Genomic DNA, 24,891 nt, shown 5'->3' on the forward strand with positions numbered 1-24,891 from the left:
TCTGTTTTATCCCACTAATAAATGAACTATGCTGTGGAATCATAGCCATTTGACAGTCAATTAAGGTTAATATATACCACCTGGTTAACTAATGAGCTAGCTTGAGAAAATGCCCATTCATTTTTAAAATTACTTTTTTTCTGATCAACTAAGTAAATTAGTTCAAGAGCTGAACAAGCCCCCGCCCCACCCATTGTGTGCTCACAGGTCTTTGGCCTGACCCCTGGGGTGATTGTTGAAGGTCCAACATGTACTGGATATTGGTGGGATGTGTCCATCCCTAACTACCACACTCACTCTTCCTTCCTGATCACAGGCACCCCATCTTCCCTTGAACCCCCCCCCCCCCCGACATCCCTGGCCCTGGTTGGTTGTGAGAGCCATCAGACCAACCTTAGATGAAATGGTGCTTGTGAATCCAGGCCTGTTGCTCAGAATAAAGCCCTCCCACCACTCCAAGCCCTTCTACACTTCTGAGTGAAATGACTTAGTGATGGATGGAAGTTGAGAGTTAGCATTCAAAGTTAGTGGGGACATGGTGGGGATGTTACAAAGAGAGGGTTCCAAGTCCTCAGGCACATATGGGTAACTGCTATAAATTCAGACTTTCAGAGTGACTGGAGCACACAAAGGGAGGTGGGCATGAGGAGCAGAGATTGGGGAGGCTGGTAGCCTCTATAAAAACTAATCAAGGGAGCTTAAACTTCATTGTTAGGGCAGTGAGATGTTTAAGAAAGAGAGTAAAGTTGTCCCTCTGTGTGTGGGAGAAAAGGCAGGATGTGAAGTGACCCCTGCTTGTCATACCCATGGTGCTCCATGAAGAAGGTCAGGAGGCCAAGTCCTGAGGGCCTGAGATTTAGGGCCAGCAACTCTAGTGTTCCTGTCAGTTGCACCTCTCAGGGTCATCCCCAGGAAGCCTCTATTATCTTGAGTCAGATTAACCTAAGCTCTGGAGTCAGATAACTTGTGTTAAAATCTTGACTTCATCATTCATTGGCCATATGGCTTGGGCCAGTTACTTTATTCCTTTGTACCTTTTTCTCTTGTCTCTAAAATGGGACTATTTTGAGCTATCATTAGACAACATTTCTAAGATGTCCCCCCACCATGTAGATATGCAGTGTATATTAATCTCCTTTCTCTAGGAGCTACTGTGTCCCTGGAAACCCATATTCCCAATGGCTTGGTGTTCACCAGAGGCTCTTCTTTGATGGCAGATCCTTGGGGAGCATAAACATTTTCTTGTCATGGCCCCTTAGCCACCTAACCCCTGGGCAGAGGCTCCACCCTCCCCATACACTCTGTTCTTAGATTTCACAGGGCATCAGGAAGTTTAGAAAATACTTTGAGGAGATAAGAAACTGTTAGATGGAAATTTAGCACCCTCCTCTGCCTCCCACCCACTCTTCAGATCATTGATTCAGGTCATGCTGGGAGGTGTCCAAGGAACTGAAATCAGGGGAATACTGACACTCACTTATTAGTAGCCCTGGAAAGATCACTTTCCTCTCTGGGCCTCATTTCCTTCTCTCAAAAAATGCTCAGAGGTTGACTGCCCTGACCTTCAGGAGCTTTCCACCCGCATTCATCAAGTCTCTAATGAATAGGAAAAAGTGTTGGATCTGCCACTCTGCCCCACACCAAAATCAAGTGAACAACCGAAGCAAATCAAGATCCCTGGGAGGTGACTGCACTCCTTCCATGATGCCCTCAGATTGGGAGAAAGGGTATTCAATGAAGTGGGTCACCTGACCAGGCCCTGCAAGGATACATTTAGCTAGGGCACCCAGACCTGACAGTCAGATCTCTGTCTCTGGCTTCATCAGATACAACAATGGCCCTAAGAGGGAGGTGACCAAGGTCTGCATGGATTGCGGGAGCAGGATGTGCACTGACATGGCCAGATTCAAGGATGCATCAACACAGCATGATTCAGGGAGAAATCTCCATGACAGGTAACTCCCTAGAGGATGTGCTGGTTTTTTGTCAGATCTTCATACACTCTGTGCCTCTGGGAACTGTCCCTTGCCCCAAAAGGGTGTGTAGTGCAAGGGGCCACCCTGCCCAGTCCCCCAGCATGGGGCAACTTCCTCCTAGGGCTTAGCTTTCCCCCAGCGAGCAGACCACAGCACTTCAAGGTGGGTCCTTGAGATTGGCATAGTCAGGGCCCAGGCTTATCCCAGCCCAGCCGTGGAAGAGAATCGCGACACTGCCTGAAGGCAATAAAAACCCGAATCCATGCTTCATCTCAGAAGTCAGCTTTTTATTTCCGGGTCCAGGGCCCAGGGAGGGGAGTTTGTTGAGCTAAAGCATCGTTGCTCTCTTTCCAGGAAATGTTGTGAGCTGCAGTGAAAGCTCGAGATGTTGCATTTTTTTTTTCAACTCAAGCATGTGTTTTTCAAAAATATCATCCTTCTCCCCCCCCACACTAATTTTAGAATCAGACCAAAGCCAAGCTACTGTCCTCTGTTTCTGTTGGGAAAATACTATATTTATTCGAGATGCAGAAGCGTGTCTCTGCAAACCTCCAATTGCTTCAGGAAAACAAATCTGCTTTAGACTATACAGAAACCATGATACAAAATTTATTTCATGCTCGAATTGCTTTGCATAACATTGGGCATGCAGTTTTTTACTCTGAAGTACTAAATTGCATACATCGCCAGGTTGTGCCTTGGTAAAGGTTGGTGGAGGAGGTTGCCCCTCCTGTGGTCCTGAACTTTTGGTGCTCTACATCCTGGTTTTAAAATAACACTTGGAAAATCCATACGGTGCTGATTATTTACTATGAACAATTTATTATGAAAGTTGGTCACACTGGATCTACACACCGATATGATGAGAGATTCAACCTAGACTAGCCGCTGCCAGGGGTCTTGGGGAGACGTCCGCTGGGTCACAAGCATGCCAAACAGAGAGGGAAGAAGGCGGCAGTGCGAGTTTCCACAATTCTATTTGGAGCAAAGTTCTCAGTTTCCGTGTGAGAGATGAACTATGAAGGTGGGGTCAATATGACCAATGACTGACCGACTGCCCTTTTTGGAACCTTTACTCTCGATCTTGTGTACAAAAGGGGAAGCAATTTGTTCCCCATCTCCATCCTTCCTCCCCGGTCCCCCACTCCCAGAAATGTACAGGTTTCTACTGAACGTTGTTACAATTTGGCTCCAACAATGTGTGTAAAAGTAAAGAGCTCTGAAAGAAAATATAGGACTTTTTCTTTTTCTTCTTGTTATTGTTGTTGAGGGTAATCATACAGTTGCAGGGAGGTTGGTGGGTTTGGTTTGCTGGGTTTTCTGTTTAACTTCATGCAAGTCATGCTAAGGAACCCCTCCACCCTCCCTCCCCAAATAAAATAAAATTTTAAAAAATGAAAAGAAGGAAAAGAAATCCTCTACGGTCAGTTACCATTTGGCCGTAGGAAAAGCTACGTCCGTCCTAGCACAATGCCTGGGCCACTCGGACTCGTCCGGCAAACCTGCATGGCGTGAATTTACTCTGTCCGAGGGTGAGGAGGGGCTGCAGGTCCACCCAGATGCTTAATAGCCACCAGTGTCCTCGGCCAAGCCGCCTGGTCAAGTCACTCTCACAGCCTCTGTCGGCATATACTTAGCAATGACAGGGCTTTCTTTGCAAAGATCTGTATGTAAAGAATACAATTAACACTTGAGCTTCTCTTCTCGGCTTTCCCATCCCGCTTGGTACTTAGTTTTTAAGGAAGGAGGAGGAAAGACAGAACAGCCGCATGCAGAGGCAGGCAGGTTCTTCTCCAGCTGGCTGGTTTCCCATGCAGCGAGCCAGCCTAGCAGCCTCTTTCTCTCCCTCCTGAGGAAACCGGTGGAGTCCCTATTTCTTCTCCTACTCTGAGTCCAAACACCTGGACTCAGAAAACATCTGCAGGGCTTATGGCTCTGAATCAGCCTGAGAAAAGCAAGTCCTTGGTGGCTGTCAGGATTCCATGAGAGCTGGGGCTGGTGAACAGGGCTAGGGCACAAAGACTCTGGCTCCTAAGGCCATGTGGGCTTGGGAGACGGTAACACCTGTGGGTAGTGGTTGCTGTTGGGCTCCCCAGTTGCTCCAGGGAGATGGGGCTGCTTCTGTCCCACATTCCCAGGGCTTCTGGAAAGATAGCAGGAGACTCCCTTGTCTGCTCTTTTAGGTCACATCAACTGAGCCAACATTCAAGATGAAGGAGACAGGCAGCCCAGGAGAACTTACTGGAAATGGTCTCCCTGTTTCCCCCATTACTCTCCAGGGTGGCCCCTGCTCCTAAACATTCTAGAGACTCCACCTAGTAAAAAGCCAGTTGCAAAGGGGAGCAGCAGACCCATCCATGGACAGTGCCAAGAATGGGGCCTCCCCAAGGATGGCAGCCCTCCACCATGCAGCACCATGCAGTGCGGGGAGTGGTACACCGCACTGAGGTCCGAGGGACCTCAGGCAGGGCAAAGAAGCAGGGACCAGCCTAGATCAGGTGGCACAACTTAAGCACTAGTGACCCAAAGGACTTTCCCTCATCTCACTGGACACTGCCTCTCCTCTTCTAGGTCTGCCTTTGATTTCAAAATCTTTTTTCTTCTCCAATCTGGTTTCAAATACTGAAGCAGTTGACAATGGCCACAAGCTACACCAACTATTACCCTCAAAAATCTGACTACTTGACTGACCCTTCATTAGCATGCACCCTTGTGAGCATGTGAGGCACTCCAAGACATGCAGAGCTGCCTAGCCAGCCTGCTGCACAGAGAAAGGCCTGCCCTGCCTTCCAGCCCAGCCGTGCCTGGAGCCTTGCCCTAGAGTGCTCTGCAGCCCAACCCGTTCTCTCTCCAGCCCATGCTCAAGTTCTAACAGAAGCCTGTCTCCATCATGTCAGCCTGAAGTTCTGACTGTGCAGAGAACTTGAGCAAAGGCTACCACTGGTCTCAGTCTTTGCCAACCACAAGGGGGCGCTGAGCACACCAGCAGTGGCCAATGGGCACTGGCGATGGAAGGGGCTGTACAGAGTCCTGCTTACCCACCTCCTCCTGGCAAGTTTTCTATCTGCCACTAGTAATACTCTATCTGCCACTGGCATACACCTTACCTCTGCAAGGACAATGGCCTTATCCCCAAGCCCTGAAGCCACCTCTCTCTTCATGCCTTCCCTCCTTCTGACTTGTGGATTCTTATTAAAGGATGCCTCTTCCATAACATGGATCTTGGGTAGATAAGTTTACAGGGTCCTGGCTATGCCAGGCCCCTCTCACCATCTTCCTCAATCAAGGGAGAAGAGAGATCACTGTGCCTGTGGACCTGACCTGCCCCTGTCAAACCAACCTAGTGAAGCCGAGGCTGCTCCTGCATCCCTGGGTGCACCCTGCCTTCAGGTGCACCCACAGTAAGCCAGCCTGTGCCAATCCCCTTTCTACTACTTAGCTCAGTACTGACCCACAGCTGCCTGGGCCTCAGGTTTTCTCTGCCAGCCTGACATCTCACTTGGGAGAAGGGGACTCTGACCTCCAGGGGCCAACCGTGGGGGACTCCCTCCATCCTTGCCCCCCTTACTGTGCCTGCCTGCCCCTCAGCGTCCCTTGCCCGCCGCCCTGCCCACCCACCTGCAGGAGCGCGAGGCGGGCCCGGCCGATGCATAGTGCTCCAGCTTCCTCTACATACCCTTTCTCATTCCTCCACCAGGTGGGCACGCGTACTCCCCGGTTGATAAGAGGAAGCAGGGTCCGTATCTCTCGCGGGTGCCCGAGCGCGTAAAGGGCAGGCCCTCATCGGGAGTGAGGGCCTGGTCTATGTGGGGGCAGTCTTCGTTCGCCAGCGCGGCCTTCGCCACCTCCCCATTCAGTTTGGAATCTTCAAACATATAAGCAGAAGCTATTGAGACACTTAAAACTGTTTAGTGAGGGGGGGAACAGGCCAGAGGAGGGGCATTTGACAAAGGGAAGCCCATCCCTAAGGATGGAAAAGTGGGCAGGTCATGGAGTAGGGTGTAAGGTTTGGGGAGGCCTCAGCTTGTTCAGGCAGCCCACAGGCTGCCCACCATGCTGGGAAGGGAGAAGGGGCTCCTGGGTTTGCTCAAAGTTTGCAAAAAGATGAATTGGTGATGGGCCCCGCATGCAGTGCTGGGGGCCAGGCCCAGGGCCCAAGGCAGGGCCAATGAGACAGCATGGTGTGGATGTGGTCATGGGGAGAGGGCCAGACACAGAGCTCAGGGAGAAGACAGACAGACACGCAGAAATGCTCCAATCCAAAGAGGCAGACTTCCAGACCCCCTTCTGCCACTGACCAGAGCCCAACTACCTTCCATTGACACTCAGCCAACCAGTCAGTCAGACTTCTCCCCATCCAGACCCCACCTGATTTTCTCCACTCCACCTCTGTTTGGATTCCATCTGATCACTTGGTTTATTCTGTTCTCCCATACACACACACTCTGATTTCTCTGCCACCCACCCCCCACAACTCCATATGGACTCTATTTGGTTGCTCTGATGTCCCATCCTCTGTACAGACTAGGCCTGCTCATACCTGTTACTCTGTCCCCACAAGGACCTAATCTGATCACTCTGTCCCCTGTACAGACTAGGCCTGGGGACATCTTCTATTCTGTCCCCATAAGGACCCAATATGGTCATTCTGACTTCCCATCCCCTGTGCAGACTAGGCTTGGTCACACATTTTACTCTGCCCTGCACTCAGATCCGATTTGACCACTCCATCTGCTTGGTCCCCATGCAGACCCACACTGACCACTCAGTCCACTCTGCTCCCCACACACACCAAGCCAGCATCGTTGCCCACAGGCTCTGGCAGGCCTGGTCAGCTTGCACAGGCACAACAGGGATGTATGCATGAGGCTTGATGGTGGGACATGGATGTGGGAGGGGCTCCCATTCCTGTCTCCTCTGTCAGTGTCCCCGGCAAAGCAGAGCAAATGGATGTGTTGAAGACAACAGTGGCTGATGGACTTGGGTGGAGAAAATTCAAGTCTTGGCCTCTGTGGTCGCCTGAGAAGGAAGCTGGGAGGAGGTCAGGGAGCACATTTGCTGGGGGCAATGTGTGGCCAGAGCAAGGAATCCTGTCTCTCCCAATTCCAGGAGCAGAGTGGTGGCAGCTTGGGTTGGCCAAGGTGGCCTTTGCCCTTGCCCCATCACTTTTAGGGACTAAGCCTGTCCCATGCTGTCAGCCCTCAAAGCAGAAACTTTCTGGCAAGGGTGCAGCCAACTTAAACACTGCATCTAGGGTGGAAGCCCTTTTGTGGAAGGAAACCAACTTGAACAACCATGTTAGGGGAGATTCTCTAGAAGATTAAAGAGGGGGAAAGCTGGAGACAATTTCCACCGAGTTGACACTTTCCCATGATCCTGTTCACATCATGTAACTACACGCAGAGTGATCCTTTCCCGCGTGCACACACTTGGCGTACACGTGGGTGGGATCATCACCCGTGTACACATCATGTCACTACAAAGAGGCAGTCAGTCAAAAGAGAAATGGACCAATCAGGTTTATTCATTAAAGCAAATCCAAAAAAACCCATCATAATTTTGGAACTTAAAAAAGTCTCTCATACAAGATGGCAAAGCATTTCACGTACAGTGCGTTTCTTGACAAATCCCAGGGGCTTTACTCCCCAATTTACTCTGAACCAGAAAGGCCAGTTACCAAGGAAACTCTGACACCATGTGACTGGGGCTGGGGGCTGCCTAGCTCCCTGGGGCGTGTCTGCAGGCACACATGTGTGCTCACAGACACGCTAGAGGGCCTGCACTCTGGTTGGCCCTTGTCTCCCTCCCCAGGGATCTCAGGGCAGAGGAGGATGCTGGGCAGAAGGGAAGGAAACAGTATGAAGTGGAAGTAAATGAGACTGTGGCAGTTGGGACCATAGTACCCTGCATGAGTTTCCCTTCAGGGGAAGGCCAGTAGGCTCTCCCAGGCAGCGGCTCCCTCTAGGAGGGGCCTGAGAGCTTGTTCTCTTTCTTGGCCATAACCTATCAATGGAAGTGACCACGGCCTGCAGTTCTTGTCCAGAAGAGCTGCCCCTGTCTGCCTCTGCCTCCACTAAGATGGTGCAGTCAGAGACTTTCCTCTAGCTCTGCCCACAAGTCCCCATGCCCCAAGGACTCCCAAATCCCACAACTTTAAAGGGCCCAAGTTGGGGCTCATTTTCCCTGAAGGGGCAGGGGCAAGGAGCAACCACCAGGGGTCCTTGGGGGGATTCCCAGGACACTCTTGAGTCTGCTTTTTCTTTCAGCCTTGATCTTTGAGGAGGAAACTAGGACTGCGTGGCTGCTGGTTTGTCTGCAGTTCAGGATACTCTCAGAAACTGGGGCATCCTCCTTCTCCAACTCCAGTAGGGTGACAGGAAAGACCCAACTGTCTAAATCTGGGAAACCAGTGAAAAGGACCACAGATTCAAACTCAACCAAGATTCCCCACCCGCTGCCCCAGTCCATCTTTGGATGAGATGGCAGCTAGAAGCCTCAGTTCCCACCAGCTTTCCAGAGGGCTGGGGGCCCTGCCTCCTCTGGCTCAGGGCCCCCGGGCCCCTACTAGACCCACAGGCTGCAATGATGAAATGACAACATGGGCAGCGTCTCAGAGATGGTTTCCAGGCTTTGAAATGGGCTGAGATGAGCGTCCGCAAGAGGGTCATTTTTTTTTAAAACTTTGGAGCAAGGAGAACTGTGTGGTGGGGCCCTCAGCCAGCAGGCTGCCTTTACTGCCCGTCTCCAGGCACCGCGACGGTACTTACTGTTCACACCAGCATGGGCACCCGCGGCGCACGCAGGGCTGGGGTGGGGTGGGGGTTTCTGGGCATTTCCCTGGGTATGCCCCAAGGGATCTGCCCAGCTGGGGATTCAGGGGAAAACATCCCAGGCTAAATGGGGACAGTCTGTGAGAAAGACATTCACAAAAACCAGCACAAGTCATGCAACAAAACGAGGAGAGAGAGAGAGAGAGAGAGAGAGAGAGAGAGAGAGAAGAGAAGAGAGGGACACATGATTAGTGGAGAGAGAGAAAGACAGAATGTGAACAACATGGAAAAGAACACCCATGCCTGGCCTTTCGAGTCAGCGCACTTTTCCACTGCTTCCCCCTTAGCCCACCTGGGGACAACAAGGACCCTATTCAGGGTCCACGCTGCCAACTCTGCTGCTGGGCCCACACAGACTTTTCAGCCCCACATCCTGCCTGGTCAACTCTGCCCCCAATCCCATCACCCTCCCTGCCCCGAGGCTAGCACCACTTCCTGGGCAGCCACTGCAGCCCACCAGGAGACAGGCGGAGGGATCAGAGATAGGGGACTTTGTACTCTGCTCTCAGGGGAGGAACCCCTCACCCAAAAATGACCCAGAGGCCTCAGTGGTCCCAGTAAGCTGAGGTAGGGGCTTCTCTGGGACCTCACTGCTGCCCTGCATACATACCACCATCCCTCTTTCCTCGCCATTCCTGCTCACCTATGATGAGACCCTGCATTCCTGAACGCGGCACCACAAAGGATCAACCCACATCACAGCAGCAGAGATGGACAAGACACATGTGAATGAACATGGCAGAACAAAGGGAGTACTCTAAGCTGCCCAGAACAGGTGGTCTGGGCCCCGGCTGCCCCTTTTAGTGAAAGAGGCGGCTTCTTCTGGGTCACCAGTGACCCAGGCTGGGCCTGTCTAGCCTCCCCCTATGAGGACCCACAGTCAAGTTGACAACCAGGTCCTTGACAATTCCCCAGGATAAGACTCCCAACACTGAGGCCATCAGCCATGGCTCAGAGGAGGAGGTCAGAACAAACCTGGGACAGACACACAAACTGAAGTTTCAGGAGTGGCCAAGAGGTGGAGGTGAAAGGAAGGTGCAACTGCCCAGCCAGGAGGACTTGCTTCAGTCCTGGACCCAGCCTGGGCAGGAAGGTGAGAGTGGGATGCCCTCAGGGCCCACATATTGCACTTGGTCCCACAGGTCTCAGAATTGAAACTGGAGAACCCTGGATTTTATGGAACTATTTACTTTCCCTTGGAAAGGCCTGGATGGAGTTTGCTGCATTTCACCTGCCCAAATCCCTGGAGGGTCTGGTCTCTACCCACCACCACCACTACCTTCCTTGCCTCTGGCGTCTCCCTCACTCTCTCACAAACTCACCCCAAGCCCGTACCCATCTGGGCACACAGTTCCAAGCAGAAACAGAGGAAAATGGAAAGGGAGGCCAGGACACAGAGATGAGGCAGGACACTCCCCTAGGACCCATATCCTACTGGTGGCACATAATCCAGGTCTCACATGCCTGGAGGGAGGTGTGTTCTGATGAGGGATGAGGCTCAGAGTGGAAACGGGGTCTCAGAGCCTGGTTGGGGGAGGGTCTGAACATTAGGACAGCACCAACACCATCAGGTGCTTGGGAAGGAGATGGGAACACAGCAAGAGGGATGAGGTGGAGGGGGAAGGCAGGAGGGTCTAGGCATCTAGGTTCCAGAGGGCACCCAAACATCTCCTTAGCTATAGAACTATCCAAACCCCAGACTCTTGGGGTCTCAAACCTGAAGCCAGAGCGAAGTGTCTCCCAGGGGCAGGGCTGCCAAGGCTGGGGAAGGACTGTGGAACTCAGGGGAATCCCTCCCACAGGAGTGCAGGTCTGCTGCAGCATGGGAAGGGGGCTATGTCCCTGGAAGTAGCTGGTTTATAAGTCTGAATACACACATCCACGCTCCTGTGTGTGTGTCCTCAGCACTTGGATAATATCACCATTGTCTAGGCATACAGAGGAATCTGGGCCTGCCTGGAGTGAAATGGAGATCCTTGACTGGCTGGTGTGCGTGTGCGGCTCCTAAGCTTGGATACCAGTCCTGAAAGATGGAGTGTCAGGAAGGATGCAGAGGAAGGGTTAAGTAGTGTCATGATGGCACCCCTCAGGTTGAGCATGCTGGGGCCCACAGTGGAGCTGAAAGCTAGGCCAGCCCAGACCTTCCCCCAGAGCCCCAGGAACTGTGCTTGCCCTGATGGTGGATCCTGTGGTGAAATGGCTAGCTAATCTGAAGAAGAGGGGTGGGGCAGGGCTTTCTATGGACAGTCATGACTTGGCTGGAAGACTTTCCCCACCCCAGGCCCCTGTTTCAGCCTCTGAGACCCCTGTCCACCCTCTGGCCCAGCCCAAGACAATAGCCATGTTCCTCTCAAGTGCATACAGAAATCCCAGGGGAGAGCAAAGGGGCAGAGAAGCGGGCCTTGGGAATACTGCTCTGGCTGGCCTAGCTATGGGATGAAGCCTAAACAGAATGAGGATGAGGGGGTGGGTCAGAGAGCACATGGGCAGGGAAGGAGATCAATCACCACTGGGGGAGGCCAACTGAACCAAAGGGAAACTTCCTCATCTGGGTCTGAGCTAGTCTGCAGCCCCCATGCCAGACCTGGGCTTGGGGATGTCCTTCACAGACTAACCTCTCCTGTCAACCTTGTGCTCACCCGGGTACTCCTTCTTAGCTCATTGTTGTCATTCTTCTCTGGGTCATCCAATCCTTTGAGATCCCTGTGTCCACAGAATAAGTCGATGGTATTCCATGGGTAGAGGTAGACTATGGGCTTTATATCTTCAGACCAGAGCCCCATGATCAACTTTATGTGCTATGTGCAGATTCTCATAAAACTGAGATAGTCCCATAATGAACCACTAGCCATGGAATATTAGAATATATCCCATGGTGACTAGTATTGTTTCATGGCCCCCCTCCCCCCCAGCCCCCAGTGAATTCACGGGAAAGTGGTTGTACACTGGTTGGGATGTCTAGTATTGCTGCTGCAGTCCCTACCACCGGACATGGGAACAACCCTTGGTGGAAATTGTTGCTGGTCTGTAGCGCTTTCATCTAAGCTGCCCAGGGTGGTGGCCCCCCCTAATCCTTTGCTCACCAGCGCTTCCATCAGGTCTCCAGAAACTCCCACTGGACCATCAACCCCAACAGACACCGTGAAAGCCAGAGTCACTCCAACAGGTTCCTAAAGATAAATGCTAAACTCTAGAGTGGTGGTAGAAGATGAGTTGGTTCGGCATGCTATGGGTAAGTAAGCTTGTCACAGATGGCTAGGGGCATCTCCTAAGAAGGACCTGGAGCTAGACAGCCGGAATCAGAGCAGGAATCTACTCAGCTATGGAGACGGTTCTTGTGGGGCTGAGAATCTACTGCCTTTGCAGGGATCCTCCTGCCCAGACCCCATGAACAATTTCTGCTGTCTACACAGCCTAAAGGATGCTGTGTTAAGGACCAAATCAGAAGCTAGCTGGCATCTCCGAATCATACCCGCCCCCATCCTGCCCCAACACTGGGTCAGTAGCCTGAGTCAGAGACTCACGCTTGACTCCTGCGCACATGAGCAGCAGCCCCCGGGGCTCCTGCTAAGATAGTCCTCAGTAACTCCACGGGCCATGTGGTCTCTTCAGAACGTCACGAGACCAACCGCATCAACCTCCTTACCCGGGGCCACCAGTGAGGTTCCTCTAGCAGGCTCTTGCCTTCTGAATTTGGCTGCCAGCATCTCCCTGGGCCCCCAGGCTCCACACCTCGAGACTGAGTGCAGGGTCCGGGGTCGCCCACAGAACTAAGGAAGCAGTTTGACTGAATCTGGAATCATCGCTACAGGGGGCGGAGGTGAAAGGTCAGATCGACATGCCTCTAAGAGGTTTCCTACCTGCTCTGTTAATTTCTAAAATTTCTTCCTGGGCCAGCGGACATGTGTCACTCTGAGTACTGTGGTGTGGAGAGTTTACGACAGATTTACAATAATTGGGAGATCCCAGCTGCGGTGGCCGCGGAATATGCTTCTTTTTTTTCTTTGGTAGTTTCTGCTTAGCCATGGCTAAGGAGTAATACATCCCAAAATTGTTCACGATGACAGGCACGGGCATGGCAATGGTCAGCACGCCTGCCAGTGCGCACAGTGCTCCCACCAACATGCCAGACCATGTCTGCGGGTACATGTCTCCGTAGCCCAGTGTCGTCATGGTGACCACGGCCCACCAGAAGCCAATGGGGATGTTCTTAAAGTGCGTGTGCTCACTGGCACTGGGGTCGTTGGGCTGTGCCCCTATCCTCTCGGCATAGTAGATCATGGTGGCAAAGATGAGCACGCCCAGGGCCAGGAAGATGATGAGCAGCAGGAACTCGTTGGTGCTGGCACGGAGTGTGTGGCCCAGGACACGCAGGCCCACGAAGTGGCGGGTCAGCTTGAAGATGCGCAGGATGCGCACGAAGCGGACAACTCGCAGGAAGCCCAGGACATCCTTGGCAGCCTTGGAGGACAGGCCACTTAGGCCCACCTCCAGGTAGAAGGGGAGGATTGCCACAAAGTCAATGATGTTGAGCGAGTTCTTGATGAACTCAACTTTGTTGGGGCAGAAGACCACACGCATGAGGAACTCAAAGGTGAACCACACCACGCAGACACCCTCGATGTAGGTGAGGAAGGCCTCTGTCTCCGCTTCCCTGTAGTAGCGCACTTGCGTGCCATTCTGAACATTCTCAATCTCTGTCTTGTTCACGATAGGATTGAAGCGCTCGTGGGTCTCCAGGCAGAAGGTGGTGATGGAGACCAGGATGAAGAACAGGGAGGCAAAGGCCACATACTGTGGGCAAGAAACACAGAGTGTCAGAGGGGAAGCCCTCCCACCCAGACTACAGAAAGCTGGGTCCAGGCAGAGGGCCAGAGCAGGGGAAGATGCCCACCGAGGGCCCCTTCCAACATGACCTTAGCTGACATGCCACATTTTCCTCAGCAGAGTGATGTGCACTACTGCCAGGCCCAGCTGGTAAAACCCTCCTCCTTGATCTTCCATACTTTCTTACCCCCATTGCCAGCCAGACACTGAAGCCCTAGGGGCCAGCAGTCACCAGAGGGAAGGAGCCTGGGTCCCTGGAAAGAAAGACATCCACTAAATACCCTCATTGAACCTGACTGGGAAATTAACTTCTATTGTCTTAAACTACTGCAACTTGGAGGTGATTTGTTAAAGAGTTAGCGACCCTGACTAATCATGGTGACCTGGCTTGCTGGAGCTGAAGATCGCAAAGAAATGAGAGGGGCAGCTGTAGGGGCATCAGCTATTCAGGGGCTGCATTTCTCATCTTTCTTCTATCCAACTCCTGTCTATTTCCATCACGTAGTGTCAAGATCGCACCGCAGGTCAGCAGCAGAAGGCAGCCACAAAGCCTCTGGCAATTGCCTGAGTTTGCTATGATGCCCACCCCCCACTGTGGGGGGTCCACACTGGGAGTCTCAGAATGACCCAGTCTGGGTTGACTCTGACCAAGGGGCCTGGCACTTGATCTTGCAGGGATCTGGGAACTAAGAACTGTATGGATTTTTTTTAACCACATTGTGGACTAGGGGAGAGGAGGGGGAAGAAGGGGGGGACAAAGTCAGGTTTTCAGAATGACCATCCATCTGTCCACTCATGCTTCTTTCCTTCTACCTCTCTCCCTCCCTTCCTTTCTTCCATCTGTTCACCCATTCACACTCCTTCCTGTCCTCCTTCCTTTGTGTGTTCATTCTACCCTTCCTTCCCTTACTTTCATCCACCGTTCTTCTTCCCTTCCCTCCTCTTTTCTTTTTATAACCCTTCCTCTTTTTCCCCTCCTTTCCTTTCACCTGTCCATCCACCCATTGGTTCATTCCTCCATCCTTTTTTTTTGGCAATCTTCACCAGGCACAAGGTTATGACAAGCACAGAGTTGAACAAAGCCTTGTCCAGCCTCAGGAGCTCCCCTGATAGCTGGGGGTGAAGGACCATACAGAGATGAGTATACAATGCACGGGGCTTAAAGATGAGCCCCCTCAGCCCCAAGAGGGGCTGGGAAAAGGTGAGAACAATCTGTACACCCTTGAGAGAGGCAGGTAGAGGCCGCAGCCAGGTCTTCCAACTCCAGAAAGCTCTTTCTTCAAGATGCAGATAGTTCAGACCTGGGAGGCCACAGAGAAAGATCAGGAAAGCAAGGCAGAGGCAACTGGAAGAGGCTACCACCTCAGACCCAAGTTCACCAAGCTCCCAAACTCTTTCCATCACTAGAGTAACCAAACCTCTTGGAGCTAAAAAGTACACCCCTGGGCTGGGGATGTAGCTCAGTGGTAGAGCAGCACTTGCCTAGCGTGTACAAGGCCCTGGGTTCAATCTCTAGTACTAGGGGGGGAAATCCCCATTGCTGGGTATTTGGTGCCCAGTTTCTTCTGGGGGCTCCATTTTGGAGCTTGGCACTCATGATCCAGACTCCTTAAGGATAGGTGATGCCCCTTGCCTGGGCCTTGTCCTGAGCGGAGAGGAATATGCACCCTGTGAGAGTCTGAGGGCATCTCAGAGGCACAGCCCATGGCACCCAGAGTTCCTGATCTGACCAAAGGTGAAGCCAGGAGGTACCTCCTTTCTTGATGCACCACCAGCCAGGACACCCTTATCCTGAGCTCTCCCACTTCCACCCTCCCCTGTGTTCTCTCTCAACCCGGCCACCCCCCATCAACACAGGTTTAAGGCTTCATTCTCAGTCACACAGCCATCAGAAGGAGCTGCCCATGGGAATCCCAGCTCTGCCCATGCTGCCTACAGAGAAAAGCCCAAACTCCCCAGCCTGAAACATGAGACTCTCCATGCCCTGGCCTCACTTGGCTTTTCAAGGTCCTCTTCCTACACGTCCCCAACATTCATACCATGTGAAACTCTCTGCCATTTCTGACCGCAGTGTCTCCCCCATTTTCATGGCTTCGTACCTGCTATACCTTTTATGGGAGGGAGAGTGTCCCTTCCAATCTGTCTGGGAAAATCCCATTCACCCTTCATTAATATCTCTTTCCCTGGGGTGAGGCTCTCATTGGCACTGTGGTCTCTATAAGGCTGTAAATAAAGGGACTCCCCAAGGAGTCTCTATATTCACCCTAGGGAGACAGAGAATCTGTCTCCAACCTGGCTCTATAGTGACTAGGGAGGCTCGTGGGAATGGCCCAGATAAGGCATTGATATCCTAGGAGCCTTCTAACTCCCAGGTGCCCTTGCAGGCCCTCTAGCTCTCTTCTCATTTGCCCTACCTCACTACAGATCCTGATGGGAAAACTGAGGCCCAGAAGGAGGTCAGGCCTTGTAAGATTTGTATAGAAAAGTCCTTGGTTTTCCAGGATTAACTGTAGCCTGATATCCACTGCCCAAGGAGTGGGGAGACGAAGGGAAGGCAGTAGAAACCAAGCCTAGAGCCAGACACTAAGATTTCTTCCCCTGAAGAGCTGGAGGGGTGGAGGCTAGGCCTTCTTCCCTACAGAGGCTCCCTGGGTGCCTGCTTTCTTGGCTTCTGCTGCCTCAAAGCGTGGCCATCATCCCTCATAGGCAGAGCTCTAGCAACATTCAGGTTTGAGAGGACTCTTAGAGGGCTGTGGAGCAAGCTGCTCCTGATTCGCTCAGACTCCAACATTCTCCAAATCCAGAGACTAGTAGATGGACAACCAAGGACACAGCCAAAGTGACACCAGTCAAGCCTCCAGTTCTCTCTGCTCATGCCTAGGGCTGGCTGAGCTCAAGAAGGAGGAAAGCAGAGCTTGAGGACCTACCATGAGCCTTTAATCCTTGTACTGACATATGTTAAGAAGGAAAGCCAGGTACCAAGAGGTTAAAGGACTAAGCCTAGGTTTGAAAGCCAGTGAGGACTGAGACTGGACCCAGGTTTACCAAGCTTTGCAACCTGAGCTCTGACCTCCAAGTCTCCAAATCTCCTGGGGCAAAAGAACACAACTCATCCCACTTTGCAGCTGGCCTGATTATGTCTGGATGGTTCCATCCTGGAGTTTGGTACCCACAGTCCAGCTCTCCCTGAGATCTCCCTTATGACAGACACAGCATGGCACCTGGGCCCCCAGGCAGGAGCTCAGACACATTGGAATCATTCTTAGGCCTCATTGCCCACAACTTGCTAGGACCTGGGGCAGGAGCAGCTCTCTGGGTGGGCTCCAGTGATGACAGCATCCTTCGATAGCCTAGCCTGTGTCCCTGCTTGGCTTCTTTCTTCCACTGAGGAGAAGACCTGAACTTTCTGGGGAGCTGAGCCAATGGGACAGGGAAGGGTGTGGGCATAGGTGTGGGCTTAGGCCTGGGATCAGCTGACCCCTGGCAGGGAGGGAAGCCCTGCTTAGCAAACTCAGAATGATAATCCTTGAGCAGCAGCTGCAGGACCCTGGGCTTATCAACCCCAGGGCAAGGGCAGGGAGGCTGCACCCCCATGAGCTGTCTGCCTCCAAGTCCCCAGTCACCCAGAAACATGAAACTGTCACCCACAGATCATAGACACAACCACCACCCAGACAGAACACACCTCACCTATCACCTAAGCACCAACACTGAGCACAAGGACACATGAACCACAGCTCAATGCCTGGTCACACACATAGAATGTGAGAGCCCAAGTAGAGTCACTGAGTCATGTCACTGCACACCAAACAGATACACCCAGGTGCTATATCAAAAGGCGCAAATGCACGTGCATACACACAACTCATGCGGATACACACGAGAGCACACAGATGATGCAGTGGTGGCACCATGCAGCATACTTACGAGCACACAGACCCCAGGTACTGCTCTGCCTACCCTGCCCCACTGGGAGGTGATGTTGACCTCTCCCCCACAACATGGGTAGGTACAGCTCTCTTTGTCTTTGCCTCTCTGGCCCTTCCTGAGCCTGCCTGCTCAGACGATGCTGGCTCTGGACTTCCTGTCCCTGGGCCTTGATCCCCATCCCAAGGCCTTCTGATCTCCCATCACCTGCCAGGTCTTGTTTCTGCCACCCCACTCCTGCAGAAGCTGAGCCCCACCACACCCATGGCCTGTTGTGAAGCCTGTCCCTTCTGGGCTCCTAGTCTGACTAGAGGCACCAAGGGACCTTTGCCAGCCAGCCTAGGGGCAACTGTCACACCACCTGGCCGGCTCTGTGGCTGTAAAATTTCAAGACAATGTAGGAGAGATTGCCTGACAATGTGACATAAACCCAAGCTGGTAGTTTCTGGCTCTTTTTATTTTTTCCAGAACCAAATCACTATCCGTGAGAGACCCACCAATTGTGTTCTAGAAAGTGGTAGCCATGGCAACAGAGCGAGGCATCCCATTTCTATGGTAACCTGGGTGGTAAAGCTGTTGGCTGTAAAGTCAGACAAACCTACTAACGATCTGTTGACTTAAGAAGATGTTTTATAAATCACCAAGTTATTTTTATCATAACCCCACCCCAAAACCATAAATCAGAAAGGCAATTTACTATCTATTAAAATGACCAATATGTGCTATGACTTTCATTTATGAATTATTTATGCCACACTCATCTTCAGAAAATTGTGCTTGCCTTTCAGAGCTGTTCAAGGGTTTGCCGTGGGGATCCGTGTTCTTGCAGTTCATTGTTTCAGGAATAAGGTGCTGGTTGTAACATGGTGCAGCGACCAACATTCTGGCCTGGCTGCTCACTTGCTGTGTTACCTTGGCATGTCATTTCCCTTCTCTGGGCCTTAATGTCATCAAGGTTAAAGTGAGGGTTGGACTTGGTCCCTTCTGAGGATCCTGAGGCAGAGCAAGGTTGCAGGCAGTGGGGGCAGGGGGTAACACACATGATGGCTGACAGGGGAGCCCTGGCTGATGTCCAGGCCCCAGGCCCCCAGAGGCTCCAGGTCAATTTTTCCACCTAATTAAATCTGCCCCACGGGGGTGTGCAGCATTTGAGTTAATCCATGTGTAGTCAGTGATGCAGAGCAGACGGGATGGGCAATTGTCCTAAATAAATTGTCAGTTGAGTTGGGTTTGGAAACTGAATTAGACTTGTCTGGACTTTCTTGGGCTGGACGTGCCCGCGGTGTGCTGGACTGGCCAGTGCTGTGATGGAGGATGAGGGGAAGAGACTCTTTGGGATATGGTCTCTTTTTTTGTTCTATTCAATGCCTCCACCATGAAGCTGGAGAGGCCAGGGCACCGTGTGTGGGTCCCACCTGCTCCTGCTCTCTGCTCCTTCCTGCTGGCTCCTGCAGGTGGGCGGGAGGAGCTCCCTGCGCAGTCCCCTATGCTGAAGCGGGAGAGTGTGAGCGCGTGCAGGAACTGGGCCCTATGAGAGCCTGTTGGAAGGCAGTGTGTAAATGCAGAGCAGGGGTTTGCATGGCGAAGGTGTCTCTCTGTGACCTGACTCCAGGCCTCTCCACAGAGTTTTGCTTATTAAGTGGTCGCTGTGTGTGATTCATGTGGGTTGGAAAAAAAAGTGTGGGTGGGAGGAAAATATGAGGTATGTGAGTGTGTGTGTGAGGGTAGGTGTTGAGTGGCATGTGTGTGCATGCGTATGGAGAAATGTATGTGGTGGGGTGTATGTACAGGGCTATATATGGTTTGGGGTGTGTACATGGCTCTGTGCACATGTGCATGTGGTATGGTATGTTTATGTGTACACACATACATGTATGTAGACATGTATGATTTGTATACATGTGTGTAGATGTGTACTCACAACTCTACACACCTATAAAGATATATTTGTTTTGTGGTATGTGTGCATCTATATATTGGGCTATGTGTGAGTTTTGGCATATGAGTACACGTATGTGTGCAAGGGTCTGCACATGAGTAAGGATATGTGGCTTCTGGTATGTAGGGGTATATGCATGAGTGGGTATGGAGCTCTGTATGGGATGTGGCATATGTGCACGTTTGGGTGTGTACATATTCAAAGACATGTATGGTTTGTGGTGTGCATGTGTGGGGTAAATCTTGAGGGCAGTGTGTATGCATGCATATGCATGCACATGTATGGGGCTATGCATGGTTTGTGGTGCGTGTGCATGTATGGATTATCACCTAGAGAGATCAGAATCTGGCTGGGGACACTGAACTCAGCCCAGGGTCCCGATCCTTTTCCATCCCAAAGATGGTCATTCATACACTAGCCCAAGAAGAAGGACAGACAGGGTGGGATAGGGAAAAGGCCCCTGAGCTGGCCCAGCAAAAGGTGGCAGGGAAGTTGGCTAGGTGGTACCCAGCTCAGAATCCCTACTGACACTCTCCATCCTGGCTTACAACCTGATGTGGGGCCAGGACCACAACAGGCAGCAGCCAGGCCTGAGAGTCCAGACCCCCAGAGAGAGTGATAACTGCCTTTGAGATTTGTTCTCATGATCCTAGACCTAGGTCACATTGGAAAGAGCCATCCTGACAGCTGGCCTGGGAAATCCTGAGGTGGTAAGGCTTCCCATGGTGTTTTCACCTCAAGAAGCATATTTTGCATATATAACATGCACACATCCTTAAAATAATATTTCTTCCCACATCCTCAATGTGGTCATATTACTGACATAATGATATGTTGTAAGTCAGTGGTGTGATGGACTTGTGGAAATGTGACCACTAGAAACACAGGGCACCAAGACAGAGGAGGCTTGCAGAGGTTTCTATGAAGAGGCTACTTGTCAGGGAATGGAGAAATGGAGGAACAGTAAAGGATGGGACCTATCCAATGTTGCAGGGCTCTCAGGATGACCAGAGATGGATATATTCTCCTGAAACACCCTCATTGGTCCCCAGAGTAGTCTTTTGTCACTGTAGCCTCTGAGCTTTTGCACAGGCAAGTATCCTCCCCATCCTCCAGACCTCTTGAATTCCCCAGATGCAAACTGCCTTCTAGATCCCAGGCCAAAAGCAGCTCATGTCCTTCTGTCAAAGGAGGTAGCAACTGGAGCAGAAATGACAATACCCTGACGTTGGGCCAACCTGACTTTCAGGTCTGGCTCGTCTTTGGGTAACCTTGGAGCATCCCTGCCCCTTTTTGAGCTTTCATCCCTGCCTCCCAGGTGGCCGTGCTGATGAAATTGAACAACACAGGGAGGGTCAGAGGTGGGGGTTCCAGCCCACCATCAGTCCTGCAGAATGCTGTCTCCTACCCTTCTGCCCTGGTGCTCCTGCCACAATCCTGCACTGAGCATTAGAGTATCTGTGATGTAGAAAAGCCTAGAATCTTACAGTCTGGGAATAGGAACCTATGAGCTGTGAGGCATCTGGGAAACTAAGGCCTGAAACACTGCCACTGTCCTCAAGAGAGCCACTGCAGACCCATACTAAGCCCATGGGGTATGAATGGGGCTGAGGCCACCTCCCAATCAGCCTGACAGAGCAGCACAGTGACCAAGCTGTCCAGTGAAGGCCAGCCCTGGAGTACAGGGGAAGAGCATCTGCCCAGGGAAAAGCCTTAGAGAGCTCCAGTGGGACAGGGTCAGAGAAGCTTCCAGATTTAGTAACAAGAAGTTGGTGGGGTGCAAATGCAGACCCCCTAGAAGAGTGGGCAAAGACCTGGGAGGAAGAACCTTCCCTGGAGCAGCCTGGCTGCTGCCTGTTGTGGTCCTGGAGGAGTCCTGTGGGGAAAGAAGGAGGCAGGAGAGGAAAGAGGCTTGTGGGAGGGGACAGCAGCGGATTCTGGGCAAGTGGAGATACAATGTAGGCCCTGCTCCATACTCTGAGGCTTGGGTTCAGTATTATGATTGGGAGCAGAAATTTACCTCTGATTTGTGTCCCAGATGGCTCTGATGCCACCATCTCCATCTTGGCATTTGGGATCCATGAGGGATGAGACAAATGCCAGGTAGCTCTGATATGTGAGGAACTGTGTTAGGTGCTGGGCAATAGGCAGCTCTGAGTAGAGGCCTGGATCAGCTCAGAGCCTGAGATCGAATCCCAGCTCTGCCATGTGGGATGTCACTGCAGATGAGTAACCTCTTGGAGACTCGGTGCTATCATTATTAAAGTGGGAACAATAATAACACATTCCAGGAAGTAAGATAAAATTGAGGGGTGTGGAGGAAATGGCCAGAGCCTGAGACTTCCTCACCAGTGAGTTCTGGGGCTGGGGAAAAAAAACCCCAGATGGCAGTTCCCTGCACTCAGGTATTGTGAAAGCTGGGCTGCAGGGTTCCTCCACAAAACTCCCAACACAGTACTTCAGTTTTTTGTTTTGCTGTAGTTACTGGGGGCAGCAGGGGATGGGAAGAGGGGTGAGGAGCAGCAGTAATAGCTAAAGGGAGAAATGTGTTTCATTAAGTTTCTTCCCCTAATTTGTTCTGCTCCTGCTGCCACTTGTTGCTAACAACAGATCAGGAGCAAGGGACAGCCTGGGGAGAGCTGATGGCCCGATCCCCACAGCCTGTTTCCTGTGGACAAGGCCAGGCCATATCCAAGACCCAGCAATGGCCTGCAGTCCTCAGAGGGAGAGAGACTTAGCATCATCATGGTTACAGGGTTTCCACATGAGCCCATGCCTCAGGCTAGGCCGAAAGGACCTGAGACTCAGAAGGAAAGGCCACCCAAGGTCACATGATGAGTGGGGGTTGAGCCAGAGCTGCCTGCCAACTTTCTGGCCCAATTCTGGAAACAAGACAAAGGACAACAACTTCACCGGTGGTGAGCAGGCTTCGCTTCCAGTACTTTCCATACATTTGCTCATATAAGCCTCACGCCAGCTCAGCAAGGCAAGTTTCATTATCATGACTTCTTTCTGACAAGGAGTTTGATATCTAGGGAGGGAAGAATCTTGTCAAGGCCTCAGAGTGCTCAACAGTGTGGTCAGTCCCACCCTGCTCCACAACTCCTTCCATAAGCTCCTGTAAGCAGCCAGATGGATGGACATGGGCCCCATGGCACAAGCCATCAAGGCTGTGCCCCGTGAGCTAGATTTGGCCACTCCAATATGGTTTTGATTTTTGTCAGCCATTGCAACACAGGGGCACAGGGGCCTTAGGATCTGTGCTGTCACAGAGGGACCCATAACAGGAAGACCCTGTCAGGAGCAAAACCACCACCCGCCTCCACTCCTGGCCTGAGTGTCTCCTGGAGAACAGATAGTGAAGTGGGGAGATAGCATGGTCTCCCTACACCTTCTCAGTTGCATCTTAGACTCAGAAATATACCAGAATACCACATGGGACACTCTTTATATATGTCAGGACAAGCCTGTGTCCCCAGTGTCCCTGTCTGCTTTCTGTCAGTGGGTGAATGCAATTCTTCATGTTTCTTTTGCGCCGACATCCAGGAGCTCAGTTAAATTTGGTGTGAAATTCTGGGCTAATGCTTTACCTGGGTTTGGGGTATAGCTATTTCTTCTTTTCATTAAAATATTCTTTCTTTTCTTTTCTGATTTATTTTTAAGGCTTCTGATTGAGGTGAGTCTTATTGCCTCAAACTTTTTTACTAAAGAAAACCACAAATTAGAGGTAAGAAACGCATGATAAGACCCCCGAGAAGGAAGCCATACACAGGCCTCCAGGAAGCAGTTCCTGATTCCCTGTGCAGTAACCTTGAGATAGATGTCTCTGTTGGTCACTATAGGTTAGGAGACACTCATGAGGCCAATCATTCTGTCTTTGGACACCTCCGAGAGAGGTGCATTTGTTTCTTGGTGAACTTCTGTCCCTTTCTTCCAGAAAGGGGAGACTGCTGGTGGGATCACCAGAACACTCCTGCTCTTTTTCCTCCCTATGACAGTCCTGCCTACTCCTGCAGAGGCCTCAGGATGCACCCTGAGCCACAGCCAGCATTGCTGCAGGCCAGGCTTCCTCCACTTCCCCCGCACTCATCTTGGGCCTGCTTGTGTTAAGCACTCTCCCTGTGTGGACAATGGGTCCTACACTTTACCCTTTCCATCCTCACCAAGCCGTCTTGGTTAGAGGAGTAATGAGTTTGTTGAGCCACACTGTCCTCTGCTATAAAGCAATAACTTCATGCTCACCTGAGGCTAAATGCTTTATAAACATTATATCATTTATCTCTAAAACCCTCTCTGAAGAAAATATCATCACTTCCATTTTTCAGATGAGAAAACTGAGGTTTAGAGTGGCAAAAAAATACCCCACAAAGTTTAGAGGTGGCAGGCAGGATTAGAGACCAGGTCTCTGACTCTAAAACCACTCTGCTCCAGTACTTCCGCCCTTACAAATGTTTTCACACCCATTCCAGAAAGCCCTGACATTGGGCACAGGCTTCTTTACAACACATCTTCACATTTTGAATCTCATATGAACATACCCCCTATACACATACAACATACCCAGGTGGGTAGTCAGCAGGACAGTTCTGATTACCCCATCTGGTAAATGAGAAAACCGAGGCAGTTCCATGAGGAGTTGGGTGTGAGGTCTACCAGGAATCCACTTGGAAATGTCCCCACCAGGGCTCACTTGTGTGCCTGCATCCTAAGGGATCCTCACTCTTGTAGGTGTGGACCTATATGTGTATCTATAAGTGTTTGGGGAAGGAGGTTAAAAGTTGGCTCTAGTAGGGACATGTAGAGGAGGGCTGTGGACATGGTCTGACCTCTCAGACAGCTGACTGCCCACCTGCTAGCCCTCCAACAAATGTTTCCACCTTATCCCAGGCCTGCACAGACTGAGCAAAATAACCACAGCTCCTGGTGGGGGCACTGACTGGAGCTCCGAGGGGGATGTACAAGGCATTGGATGGGACTTGAAGAAGCCTTGGGGTGAGAGTGGCTTCCAAGAGGAAGTGACAACCATGCAGAGGTTGGAGGGATAGAACCAATCGAGAAGGGAAATGCAAGGTGTAAGGAAGAACAGTTGCAGAAGATGGGGACAATTCTCTATCCTCCTGTCCCTAGACTCATCACCCACATCGGCAGTGCTGATCATTCAGTCCTGTGTTTCACTTCCCAGGACCTTACCTGATTTTCTCCTGATTTTCTTGACATCTACCTGGGGCTTCATCCTGGTGTCCTTTGCCAACCTCTCCTCCCAGCCTCTCACTGTCAGCATGCCTCTCAGGGTAGTGCTGGCTCCTCTTCCCCATCTACCCTTCAATTCCTTAGTGATGGATTCATTTCAAGACTTCAGCTCCCCACCACCCTCAAATCCTACCGTGCAGCA

General features: G+C 51.6%; 1 protein-coding gene across 2 annotated transcripts in view; it reads right to left on the reverse strand.

The window, feature by feature from the left end:
* Window positions 1-2,254: 2,254 nt before the first annotated feature.
* Kcnc1 (potassium voltage-gated channel subfamily C member 1) overlaps window positions 2,255-24,891 on the reverse strand; it is a 43,298-nt gene continuing 20,661 nt past the window's right edge. The window contains exons 2-4 of one of the 2 annotated variants that reach the window (XM_026399019.2): window positions 12,667-13,600; window positions 5,653-5,841; window positions 2,255-3,640 (exon numbers count right to left, since the gene is read on the reverse strand). In XM_026399019.2, the coding sequence (XP_026254804.1) occupies window positions 3,576-3,640; window positions 5,653-5,841; window positions 12,667-13,600 (1,188 nt within the window). In that variant the 3' untranslated portion in view covers window positions 2,255-3,575. Of the gene's footprint in view, window positions 3,641-5,652; window positions 5,842-7,496; window positions 8,375-12,666; window positions 13,601-24,891 lie in introns of those variants that run through there. The other variant, XM_026399020.2, reaches the window with a different exon arrangement.

Source organism: Urocitellus parryii, chromosome 4 (genome assembly GCF_045843805.1).
Source record: "Urocitellus parryii isolate mUroPar1 chromosome 4, mUroPar1.hap1, whole genome shotgun sequence".
Lineage (NCBI taxonomy): Eukaryota > Metazoa > Chordata > Mammalia > Rodentia > Sciuridae > Urocitellus > Urocitellus parryii.